The 13033-nt window shown below is 36.2% G+C and overlaps 1 protein-coding gene across 1 annotated transcript in view; it reads right to left on the bottom strand.

The window, feature by feature from the left end:
* Positions 1-13033, bottom strand: part of LMTK2 (lemur tyrosine kinase 2) — a 43670-nt gene that overhangs the window by 21408 nt on the left and 9229 nt on the right. Inside the window, exons 2-6 of the mRNA XM_035548974.2 lie at positions 8390-8514; positions 7366-7510; positions 6269-6342; positions 5645-5763; positions 4367-4454 (exon numbers count right to left, since the gene is read on the bottom strand). Of these exons, the coding sequence (XP_035404867.1) occupies positions 4367-4454; positions 5645-5763; positions 6269-6342; positions 7366-7510; positions 8390-8514 (551 nt within the window). The remainder of the gene's footprint in view (positions 1-4366; positions 4455-5644; positions 5764-6268; positions 6343-7365; positions 7511-8389; positions 8515-13033) is intronic.

The following is a 13033-nucleotide window of genomic DNA, read 5'->3' on the forward strand; positions in this document are numbered from 1 at the left end:
ACAAAATGCTGGCCACACATGACTGAGTAATACGTCGAAGTTAATAAGCCAGCTACCACTATTTTTAACCTGGCACCATTCTACAGCTTTTAACAGTGGCCAGTTAGCTATTCATAGAAGACCTCTAACATACTAAACAAACTAATGCAGGATCTTTTAAGGACTTATTGACCATTTCATTTTGTATTTACCTGTTAAAGAATTTAAACAATTGTAACAGAAGCAAAAGAAAATTAGAATTTAAGTCTTTCAAGCACTTATATGCAACTGACCTCCCTTGCTTCTTGCCCAGTTCTCAAAAGCAAGGGACACACAGCAAGTTGGATTACACTACAAAATAGGCTAAATGCTAGCAAATATAGTTGCTGTGTAAACAACATTGTGTAACAGAAATGTGTAAATAGTTTATATGGCCAGGGAAACAAGTAATTTAGCCCACATGACATTCAGTACCGCTCCAGTGACAGTTGGCTCTGGTATCTCTGCACTAGTTTCCAGTGCCTCTGACCAAGACCTTTCAGTGCCAAGGAACCTGGAAACTGATAATCCAACAGGGCTGCCTGAGCAGGCAAGGCAAGGTCAAATGGCCCTATAAAGGGCCCACAAATCCTATTAAAAGTTGCAAAAGGGGGAGATGCTATAATATGCTATAATTTTGAAGGCATGTGAAGAAAACACCCTCTGTATCCTCTAGATGGTCTTGGTCAGTAGACCAGCCACACTTTTCATTACTTTATTATTATAGTGTGTGTGTGTGTGTGTGTGTGTGTATATATATATAGATATATACACACACACACAAACTTGTGTATATATACAAACTTGCAAAGTGGAATCTGCACAGCCGAAAAAAAAAAAAGCTTGTCATCTAAAGATAAAACTTCCTATCCAATACAGCTAACCTATTTGTCACTTTTTTAATAGCCATCTCACTCTTAACCACATAAGTAACACAGATCACAACAAGTTTATTCTTTGCTAAACATGTATATACGACATCAGTAATGCAGGGTAAAGAGCTTTAGCACAGTATTATACTACCACCAGCAAAACAGCAACATTTTCCATCCTTCCTATATGAACAACAAGCAGCCACAACAGACACTAAAACCTTCAGCCAACCACTTGAACTGCATCTGTTCCTACAGTCTTTCTACTGAAGAACCTGAAACTGGCATGTTTTGGAAGCACCTCCACACTCACTGTGTTACCCAATTTCAGAAAAAAGGTACAAAAGAACCTACCACCTTTTGGCATCACTTACTAAAACCCTGAGAAACCCAAGTAACTGCCATTCCAGCCACCGTATTATGAGCAACTTCTAGAGTAGTAGCCTGCTGAAAGTCTACTAAAACCAAAGAACTACTGAAGGAAGCTATCTAGTCATACCTTCTATTCCAAATGGTGCTGTCTGTCTTCCTTGGCATTTCTCCCCTCACCATGTTTCTCCTCTCCCCTCACTTCAATATTGCTCCCTCCCACACTAGACCCTAGGACTACAGCAGAAGTTAGTGACACAGCAATAACTGAGCTAACAATGCGCTCATCTCAATCACTGCATGAAACTACTTAAAGTGAATGCTGTTTTATCTGCCTAGCCCCTGTATATTTGTGTGCACAATGAATAAAATACTATGATCTCTACGACATGCTCAGCTCTACCAAGTAGAAGTCCTCAAGTGAGCCAGGCTTTCAGTATGAAAGTCATGTTTAACTCCCTACAGTATGTAATTTTCTAAAAAACAAGCTTTAGTTCACTAGGAATAGAAGTCAGCACAGATATTTATTTTTCTCTTCCAATGAAATATCTAACTACATTCAAATTTGTAAAAATACCATTTTGGCTGTCAAGCTTACTGCCCCCAGTTAAAGTAAAAATCTATTTTATCTGCTTAAATAAAATCCTTTCCATGACAATTTTTGGCACTAATCATCAGGCAAACAAGGATTTTTTTTTTAATATATACTTAAAGTAGGGCAATCTTTAAAAGTTACTCCAAATTCAAAGTGAGATTTAAAAATGTAACAATTTAAAAACATGGCAGCAGTTAAATCTGATTAAATATTTTGATTTATATCTACTAACAAAGCCTATAAAATACAGTTCTTTTTCAAGGGTCCTTTTAAAAGAAACTACAACTTGAATAGCAGGTTTAAAATCAGTAAGAAGTATTCCATTTCTGCACATTGAAAAAAAAATCTGCTTAACCTTAGGCAACCACTTTTCCATTCTTAGCCAAAAATTGAACATTTCACTTTGATCAATCATTTTAAAAGTTCAGGCCTTTCTCCCATACAGAAAAAGAATGCTTTTATCAGCATTTTCGCCTCATTAATTTACCACAGATAGTAAATTTGAGCAAAAGAGCAGTAATGAAAAATATGATTATTTAAGGTCACAGATTAACTGATGTTTCTCAAAAAAACTCAAAGTTCACGTTCACTTTTATTTAAATCGCCTGAGGCATCTGGTGCAACTAGAACTGGATTTGTGTACCTGAGTTTAAAGGAAAATACTGTAGTAGTGAAGCAGGTTAAGAAGGACTATATTGAATTTTATAAGTACAAACTATTTTTACTTCTTAAAGACTTCTTAGTAGCAAAGTCATGATTTTGGCTGGGACAGAAATAATTTTCTGCGCAGTGGCTCACACAAGGCTGCATTTTGTTTTTTTGATGAAAATAGTGGTGATAACACACCCATGGTTTCAGCTGTTGCAGAGCAGTGTTTACATAGAGCCAAGGCCATTTTTGCTTCTCATGCTGCCCTGCCAGTGAGGACCCTGGGGGTCCACAAGAAGTTCACAAGGGGACACAGCCAGGACAGGTGACCCAGCCTGACCAAAGGGATATTCCATATCACATTGTGTCATGCTCAGTAATGAAAGACGGGGTTAAGAGAGGAAGGGGAGGGATGTTCAAAGGGATGGTGCTTGTCATCCCAAGAAACTGTTAGAGGTGATGAGCCCTGCTGTCCTGGAAGCAGCTGAACACCTGCCTGTTGATGGGAAGTAGCAAACGAATTCTTTGTTTTGCTTTTGCTTGGGCACACAGCTTTTGCTTTGCCTAGTAAACTGTTTTTATCTCACCCCACATGTTCTCACACTTCTACCTTTCTGATTCTCTCCCCTTCCCACCTGGGGAGAGCGAGTGAGCAGCTGTGTGGTACTGAGCTTCCTGCCAGGGGTAAAACACAACACTCCTGAGTTCACTTCTGCCTTGACATTTCTCAACGAACTGTTTTCACTAATATCTAGACCACAGATTTAAAAGCAGTAATTAAGCCTACATTTAGATAGCCACTTGGGAGTTCTGGGTTTGTATTTTTTTTTAATATTGTATTACACTACAATAAAGCAATTCAAGTCTTTCCAGACCATGGGACCATTGCCATATCCAAATCTTAGTTTCTTAAGATTCTGTGTGTACTGGGCACAGCGCAAAGTTTCCATACATGCATACCACCTCCTTCCTCACAAAACTTATGTAAATTCCAACACATGCTCAAGAATGCAGTAGCTGAGCAAGGTTTTTGTGCAACTACCCTTCCTATCTTCAGTGGCCTTTGTGGCACTAACAGCAGAGCAAAAACCAATGAGAACACCCTTCACTGTGCTCTTAATATTTCTTTAGGTGTTCAGGAAGCACAACAGGTAGATGCCTGGGGCGGGAAGAGACAGAAGGAGGGAGATAAAAGAATAAGAAAGTAGGAATAATAGAAGTACAGTAACAGAAAGGATCAGGAAGAGCACAGGATGATACTTTAAACTCCAACTGTTGGAGCACACTCATTACAGATTCTGGAGATTAGCCCACCACTGCATTTTAGCTGCACAGCACAGGTAAAATTTGGGCACGCTGGAGGGGAAGGGGCAGGAGGGAGGAAGTTCTTTCAGTTTCCTAAATTAACATTTTCACAGAAGTCGTATTAAAAACAAATTAAGGTTCCACAGACAGCAAGTAAAATTTAGGATGAGACTGAGCACGTGCATGATACTGGACTGCAATAAAAAGCATCCTTTTTTCCTTCCAGCCTCCTTGTTACATGATGTAGTTAGACTGATATGAGTTATTAGTGTCTTTCAAAGAAAGAACAACTAGTTTTTTCCTCAAAACATTCCACAAGAACAAACTTTTTTATTCATCACATAAATTCTAAAAAAAAAAAAAAAAAAAAAACACACAACACTTCTGCAGTCTGTCTCTAAACTAAAAAAAGTATCCTTTCTGAAATTCTGGTTATTCAAAAAAAGAAATCCCCCAAAAGAAAAATAAGAATAGTTTCGTGCCTGAAGGGCAATAAATATACCACATAAAATTTACATAACAGAAAAATAACCTCAGCCTTTTGTACAAACGCACTTACCAAGTCACAGAACTCAAAAACTAGGAGGTAAGGAATGGCTTCTACGCACTGCCCGATGCACTGGAGAACATTTGGATGCTGAAGAATACTGGAGTGAAAATACAGTTGAAGTCAGAAAGATTACAGTGTACATTATTTGCAGTATAACATAACACACTGAAATCTCAATTGTAAGTCTCAAAACATAATCGGGGGCAGCATGAACAGAAGGTGCAAGTATCCAGCCACAGATTCCCTTTACACCTTTACTTTGTATTGCTGCAGCATATCATCAAGAGCAGCTGAAACTCAGAGGCTCTCAAAACCACCGAGCCAGCACAGCCAGAAAAGAAGTCACACCTATCTTCCCACCCCCACCATTCCCTTATACCAAAAATAAGTGTTCACGCATGCAACTGGTTCGTGAACTATGCTTGAGGAACTGATCTGGCTAAAAGCTAAACCCTTTTTTTAGCCAGGCTAGTTCCCTGCCAGATTAGTTTTTTTCTAAATTGCTTCAAAAATACTTGTGCCAATGCAACAGAAGGTATGAGATTCCTTCTGACAACTGCCAACAATTTAAGCCTATATGCAAACGTAACTAGAACATTAGAAAGCATCTGTAGCATATTCAGGCAAGGTAAGCCACACAAAAGTATACCTGGTAAACTACAGTACTCCTCTCTATTCCACTCAAAACATGAGAAGAGAAATTAGAATACCTTTAATACATCAAATACCTTTCTAGTAGGCAAAGACTCAATTTCTAGAAGCAAATAGTTCCAAACAAATTCTGATTTTTTTTTTGCACAAGCCCAATTGCAAGCTACCTGTGCAAATTTAGTTTTTAGCACTATGCTGTGTTCATTTTTTTTGAATAGGGGAATTTTAAAGAAATTTAAGTGCATCTGATAAAGAAGTGTTGCCAGTTCTCCTACTTCCAATAATAAATTCAACTACAGGATTTAAACTTCAGTTCTTAAAGTCAAGTAATTAGACATAATGATAGTTTGCAACATCAGGATTTTTCCAAACAGCTGCAGAAGAAAATCTGATAAACCAAACCAAGTGTGTTTTCCAATCATGAACAAATAACTACCCAACACATTTAAGCAAAGAGCTTATATCTAAGCAAACTTGTATTTTGTCACTTTGAATTGACTGTATTTCATATCTTAAAGTCAAGAATTTGACTTGTAAGGGAGGGCAAGCAGAGACAGCAACACTGAACAAAAATTTCTGTAACTCATAAGCAGTAGTATGAAAGTGTTTAAGGTAACCTAGTCATGATTTACTTACTAGTATGGTTCTCCATTTCTTAAAAACTGTTCTTGCTCCTTGAGACCTGCACTTGCTTTCAACTCTTTCACTATCACTCTTGCCACACTAGTGCCTGTATAGATCTCTCCAAGCAGAACCTGAAAAATGATAATCATTGTCTTTAAATCAGCAGAAAAAAATTGGGAGTTTCTCTACAAATGAAAAAAGAGCTAAAAACATGGCGCATGGAAGATTTTCTGGCTTGTCAACACATGTAGAGCTCTGATAATTAAACACCCATACTTAACAAATCTTGACAATTGATCAACACATCAGCTTTCAGAAAATGTCTTTTTGTGAAGACCATTTATTTACTTAGGTTTTTTTCCTAGAAATCATTGGTAGTAACAGGAACATATTAATTCAATCCCATGGAAGTGAAATGTCTAGACAGTAAGTGGCTTTGGTAAGAAATTGCATTTAAGTTAAAGAAGCATTAATCATAGCTTAAAAAAGTGCATGCAAGTAAGCAATTTCAACTACAGCTTTTCTTATGCTACTATTATTCTTTTAAATAAAGAGCATCATATTAAAGGAAATAGAGTAGTCTGGTTAGTTAAGAGGAAAACTCAACCTGCAGTACAACATTAAAGAACTTCTCACCTTTCCAAACCAGCCATTTCCAATTTCCTGGATGTAGTTTAGACTCTGACGAGCAACTTGAGACTTTGATCCATCTGTTATACACAACAAAACAAATGTTACATGCAGCTAACCACTCAGAATGACAAAGTCACACAACTGTTGAGGAAACAATGCGTGCTCCTAGAGTATTTATTCCTACTTACATGTATATATTCACGCTAAACAATAAAACGTAGTATGAACAAAATGAAGTATGAAGGTAATGTGACAATAGTATTCAAGAGAAACTTCTCAGCTTCTAAACCATTTGTACCAGAATACCCATCCCACCCAAAAGATGTCTCTATGACACAAACATCTTTAAAAAAAAGTAAAAAAGCAAAAAAGCTGAAAAGCTGAGTTCTAATTCCAATACAAGTGTATCATACACTGTATTGGGCATAGCAAATTACCCACTTACACAAATTTCTATGTAAACAGAAGAAAAACCAAAACACTCACTGCTTCTATATCTTAACATTTATAGTTATAGAGTTACCATTTTAAGAGAAAAGGGTTGACTGCTTTACTCTTCAGTCCAACTGCCCTACTTATAGCTACCATCTGGAAGGAGGACATTTTCTGACTAAAAATACTTTGCATAAAGAGCATAGAGAGGCAAAGGACAGAAAACAAGGCAAGGATCTTGGCAGAGGATCGACAGAAACAATGGTAGACTATACTATAGAAGAGATTCAGCAGCATTATCTCTCTTACAGTGATATTAAGAAAGGGATACAGCTGAAACACTAGCACTGCTGTCAAGTAAGAGATTCACTCTTGCTTCCATTTAAGACCAATGTCTAAAGTCCAATGACAACTCAGCCACAATGACAACTACTAAAGCGTGGAAGTCACTGACATCCTAGAGCATTCCAAACCCTTTGTGTATGTAGATACATAAAGGAAGCAGTCTAAACAGATTTAAGCCAGTTTCAGTCTCTTAAGCTACTATATATAGCACCTGCTGTAAGTTATATTTTAAGAAATTTCACACTATACCCTACAAAAATGTAGGGTTAATTAACTCAGTTTAATTCAATCTGTAACAGTTAAACTTAAGAAGTCTATTTTACCTGCGCGAGATGGAAACTGGGAGGGAGTTGGTAAAGCAATACTGGGAACTGAAAGAGTAAAAACTTCTGCTGGAGACTGAACTGATGGAGTGTCTTCTGCTGGAGGTGTAAAATCTATTTCATCATCAAAGTTATCTTCAAATTCCTGCAATAAAAAAATATTAGTACTCAAACTAGTGTCTTAAAAATAGCACTAATACATTTCTTTTAGTTTATTATCTGAATACATAAACTTGACTACAATAAAATAACCACCTGAAGGTAGAAGTAAAATATGACCCATTACAAAGAGCTTCATTTTTAAGGGAGATAACCTGATAATATTAAAAGAAACCATCTGAAAAGGTGAAAAAAAAATCATAGTTTTTAAAGCACTTCATCTGAATGAGTAACGATAAGGAGGCTCATTTTTTTCTTGACAGTGACAGATTTTTTATACTTCTATTCCTTGTTTTCAAATTATTGCTGATTAAAGGAATTAAAGCATCAAGTACTATCTTTATCAAAAATATGTAGGGCTTTTCAGGGCCTTTCCTCAGAAATGAGAGCAAAACACAAATTTAGAAACACCAATAACTGATGTTTCAAAAGTAACTGTTCTCTGATAACACCTTCTCAATAGATTTGCCGCATTAGATGTGCATCTTCAATAATATTTGCCAGGAACATCTTAAACACTGTCAGCAGACTAAACCCAGCAAATGAAAAGAAAACAGGCAGCAAAAAATATTCTGTACAGTAAAATTTTCTCGGGGTATACTTTTGCTACTGATCCTAATAGATAGTAATGATTTTGAGAAGACACTAAAGATCCTTACTGCAACATGGATCAAGTGCTTAACCAGCTGCAGCAGTATTTTACAGCATGCAGAAATACATTTGCCGGCTATTTCAGAAGAGGAAATGTACAGAGACAGAAGTGTCACTAACCACAAAGTATTAGCACAAGTAATAAGTATCCTGGAAATCAGACTGCAGCTGCAAATACCACTTGCATATAACATCTGTAACTTCTAATGCTTACCTTGAAATCTATCTCAGGGTCTTTGCAGCAGGAGACACAGTTCACAAGCAGTATTACCAGTACTACTAGAGTACATACACACAGAATCACAAAAGATGAGGAAAGTTCAACTGTAGCTCCTTGTCCTAGAAATAAACATGTATGTAGTATAATATAAATATATTTAGCAATTCAGAAGTTCCTTCAAACTATATTACCCCTCAACATTTATTTAAAAGATAAATTTGAACATTTAACTCTGAAGATATGATTAAAATAAAAGGAAACTGACCAGAAAGGATATAACTGGCAAAATATTTCTATGTTCTATAACCTGCCTGCACAGTTTGGACTTTTAGCTAGAAGAACTCCTCGCATGAATTGCGTACAGATTTCTAACATGCTACTGTATGGCAATGCTGTCTCTTTCACTAAATGCAATCATGACAGTCTGCCAAACACACAAGTTGTTTTCATAAGCGCAATGGATCTAACCAACTCCACCCTCAATTCCTGTTTCCTTGTGATTCTTCAGGTGATTTGTCTCCATTTCAAGTTTAGACATGCTCTCTCACCATTCTGTAAATGCATTTTCCAATAGCACACTTCCATATTAGCTGATAAAGATGTTCTATAACACATTTTATACGAATGAGTCAGGTTATCATTCCTTGCACAGAACCAAAAACCACACATAACATTTTAACACAATCTTAAGGCATTGCCAGAAGAATTAAACTCATTTTCATGCCTGTTTTTGATTTTAAGTTGAGGGGGGAAAAAAAAAAGTATTTGGGTAGTCACCTAGGAAACCACAGCACACATCTTAAGGGTTGGGTTATTTTTTTTTTTTTTTTTTTTTTTTGCTGTTAGTTTGTTTTTGGTTTTTAAACAGGAACTGGTATATGGCTTGAAGAGTAGTAGGACCATAACTGATTAAGATATATTTAGATATTACATCAGCATTGCAAAAGTTACACAGTGTCAGGTGACTTAGTCTGACTGGATTTTTAGGGAACCTCTAAGGATCAATGGGAACCTCTGGCGATGGAACACTATCAATAAAGCCTTAAAAATAAAGAAAATAAGAAGTTGATCACCATAACTAAGGACATACAAACCTGCCCAACTAGCTCTTAAGCTTTAAAACCTACAAAGATTCCTAGAAAAAGCCACAGCTGTTCACCATGTTCTGCAGAACACTTAGAGCATATTTACTTATTTTTATTTCATGTCAAAGATAAATTGACAAACTACTGCTTTATCATACTTTTGAAACTTGTAAGTTTGCTGCAGAACAGATTAGGCACATTAGCCATCCATACAAAAATGGAAAAGTTAAACAAAACAGTAAGGTTTTCAAACAAGCGATGCTATTTCTAGTCTCAACAGCAGCTCTGGTGTTCCAGACTCATTAGAGGACACAAATACTGCATTTCTAACTATTATATGCTGTTTGAATGCAGATCAACCATGACGTGAAGCTATTTAACCACCTTTTAGTCATAATTCTGAAAAGTCTCTGCAGAGGGTTCTCAGTAGAATGATTTACATTCATTTAAATCAAGGCTCCCACGTTACGCCTTTGTATATTTCATTTATAAGCATCAACAAGGAAATGGAAAAGTAAACACTAATTTACATTTGCTTCCTTCAGATGGTTAGTAACATTGCTAAGCAGACTGAAAATTACCTAAACCACAAATATACGCAAATATATTGTGGAATAAGTCATTAGATAGCTGCATCACTGAAATAAACACACACAGGTAAAAGGGCTTCAGACGAAGCTTAAGAGATTCCCTTGAACTTTTAACTGAAGCCAAATAATAAAAGGTAGCTTTAGTACAGAAAAATGTAAATGTATTTATGGTACCAGGTATTACTGATTATTACTTTAAATGTTTTCCCAAAACCATTCCACCCAATTTCCAAACAGCTTCCTCACCTTCACCATCAACAGCCCTGAGATAAGAAGCAAACACACCACAGACCGTCTACCGACTAGATGCAGATTCTCCTTCATTAATACACACCTGGGAACACATCACCACAATTACAATATATATTCTTCCCAGTAGAAAACCAAAGTTCCTGAGCCCCACTCTAGCACACCTTAGAGTGCAGTTTATTGTACTACAAGGATTCTCTCGGTCTCGGAGGATTTATACCAGTCTTCTGGCTTATTCAACTCCGAGGCATTAATGATCATAAGCCGTGTTAACTGTACAAGTTAGATCCACTGTATATGGCCTCAGCTATTTATATGAAAAAATAAACAACACATTTTGATTACAGTTTCTCCTGTAAAGAAAACTGTAAATTTATCAAGCCTGAAGTCTAAGTGTTTTATGCAAGTTATACTCTTCCCCATAATGTAACCGTCGCCGTTAAATGTCTTGGAAGGAATTCAGAAAAAAAAATCTGCTGCTGCTCATTGTGTTACTTCCTAACCTTACAGAATTCCCAAGAAAGTGTGTGTACTAACAGCACTTAACTGGAGAAGGCAATGAAGGTGTTTTTTTTTTTTTGTTTGCTTGCTTAAAATAAAAAAGAAAGCAAAGATCATCTTTGAAAAGGCAACTAACCATTAATGGTTCATTAAGATGGAAGACACCTAATCTGCCAAAAATGCAAGGAAACCGTTCATATACAAAGTTATAAAAAGATGCTTTAATGTAAGAAAAATGCCAATTATCATGGGCAAGTTTCTGCAACACTTACAGAATAGCATTTCAGATGACTCACACAAGTGCTACTTACTAAGAATTACAGAATCCAGATCTATTTGGATAAACTTTGAAGTCTCTCACACAGTCATTAATAAGTGGTATCTTTAATTTGCACTTTTAAATAAGATTAATGTAAAATTAAATATAAAATGACAACCTGTAATTGAGCTAAAAATGTAACTGAAATTATTTTAATATCTTGCATAAATACATATTCAGTGATGGAAGTCACTGATTAAATATTGGAAGTAGTGTTTGACAAACTGCTGAACTATCTGCTGCAGTATAACCTCTTTTGCATTTTTTCAATTATTTCGATATAACTATTAATTCACTGGAACTTCGTAAAATGACTGGGAACTGAAAAGGTAGGAGGTGTTTAATTCCTTCTTTTGTTTGTAAATTGTGAAAGTATTTGCACCTATTATATAGGTATATGTATATATTTACAAGATCCTGACCTTAATGCAAACAGAGAGAAATCAGTTCAGTTGAACATAAAGGACCATTTGATACAGTTACTACAAGAGTTTCTCTAATAAAAAACTGCTAAAATATTTTGTAAATTAAATTTATCTAAACCAAGATGAAAATATATCCAATATCACTTATAATTTCGTAACAAGTATCTAAGTTTAAAATCTTAGCATAATAGATGCTGAAAGTAAAGCATTTATTAAATTTACTCAGCATATCATCTCAGTTAAGAAACTATCATTTACTGTAACTATACTCAGCAACAACCTACTACATTCTTTAGGAGATGAACTGCAAAACATCCAAAAAATACTACATGAAAAATGCTAACAATATAAAGCTTCATACTACCTGATAGACACTGTCTAGCCTACTTAGGTCTGGTCTATCCAAACTCCTTACACAGGAGGAAGAGGCCTGGATTGTCTGAGTACCATATTAAAATCAGCAGAAGATGCAGTATGTCTTACTATTTGTTTCTGCATGGTTTACACAACATAATGCTTTGCACGAATGTTTAAAGCTAGCAAGCATTTCTTCTCAAAATGATATCTAAATGACTCTAAATGATGAACACACAAAAATAAAAAGGCCTTTTTTCTCAAACCTTTACAGTGTTAGATTCCAACTTGATGCTGCTACACACTTTTTAAAAGCGTATGTTATTGTAAGTAGTAGGTATTTAATTAACAGTTATTGGAAGCAGGTTCTTCAGCACCTCTGAAGACTGCCATTGCAAAAGCAAAATTTACACTGAAGTGTAAATTTGAACACAGCACATCTGAAGTCAAGCCCTGTATATGTGCAAGTACAGGAAAACACAAAAACCAATAATGATAAGTTACACTGGCATTCTCAGGACCAAGTATAGACGTGAGAACATAAACTTCAATAAGTGCTAGCATGTCTAGATAGAAAAAGGCTACTTTCATACAAAGTATATTTCAAAAAAATGTATATAGCTCAGGATTCTGTATTAAGGTTTCTGTATTTGAAGTCTACTTTCTTCATAATATAGTAGACATATATCAAATGTACCAACTAAGCAAACAGAAGTTGGTTTCTCATCTAGAATTGGTTTCCCTCCCTGTCCAATTTTCCAGTTTTGCTCACAATCATCTCAAACACTCACTCATGTCATCTGTGGCATCCTGTGCTACCATCAAGTAGGAATGACACGCACACCAGGCTGCCGAGCAGTAAATCCACGTTCACTTGCCAACCAGCGGCCACCACTCAGAATGGGCACAGGATCAGATGTAACTGCCTGCCCGTACGAGGGACAGCAGACCTGCCTCTCTTCCCTTACCACAGATCAAAAGCCATGGAGCATGAATTCAGCCTCTCTCAAATTTGGTTCAATGTGATTAATCATATTATTAAGGTCTCAAATCTTCAGGAAATTGGGCTAAAAAAACTAGCAGCACAACAGTGCACATTTCTAAGCTCAGGAAAA

The sequence above is a fragment of the Cygnus atratus genome, chromosome 15 (assembly GCF_013377495.2).
Source record: "Cygnus atratus isolate AKBS03 ecotype Queensland, Australia chromosome 15, CAtr_DNAZoo_HiC_assembly, whole genome shotgun sequence".
Classification (NCBI taxonomy): Eukaryota; Metazoa; Chordata; class Aves; order Anseriformes; family Anatidae; genus Cygnus; species Cygnus atratus.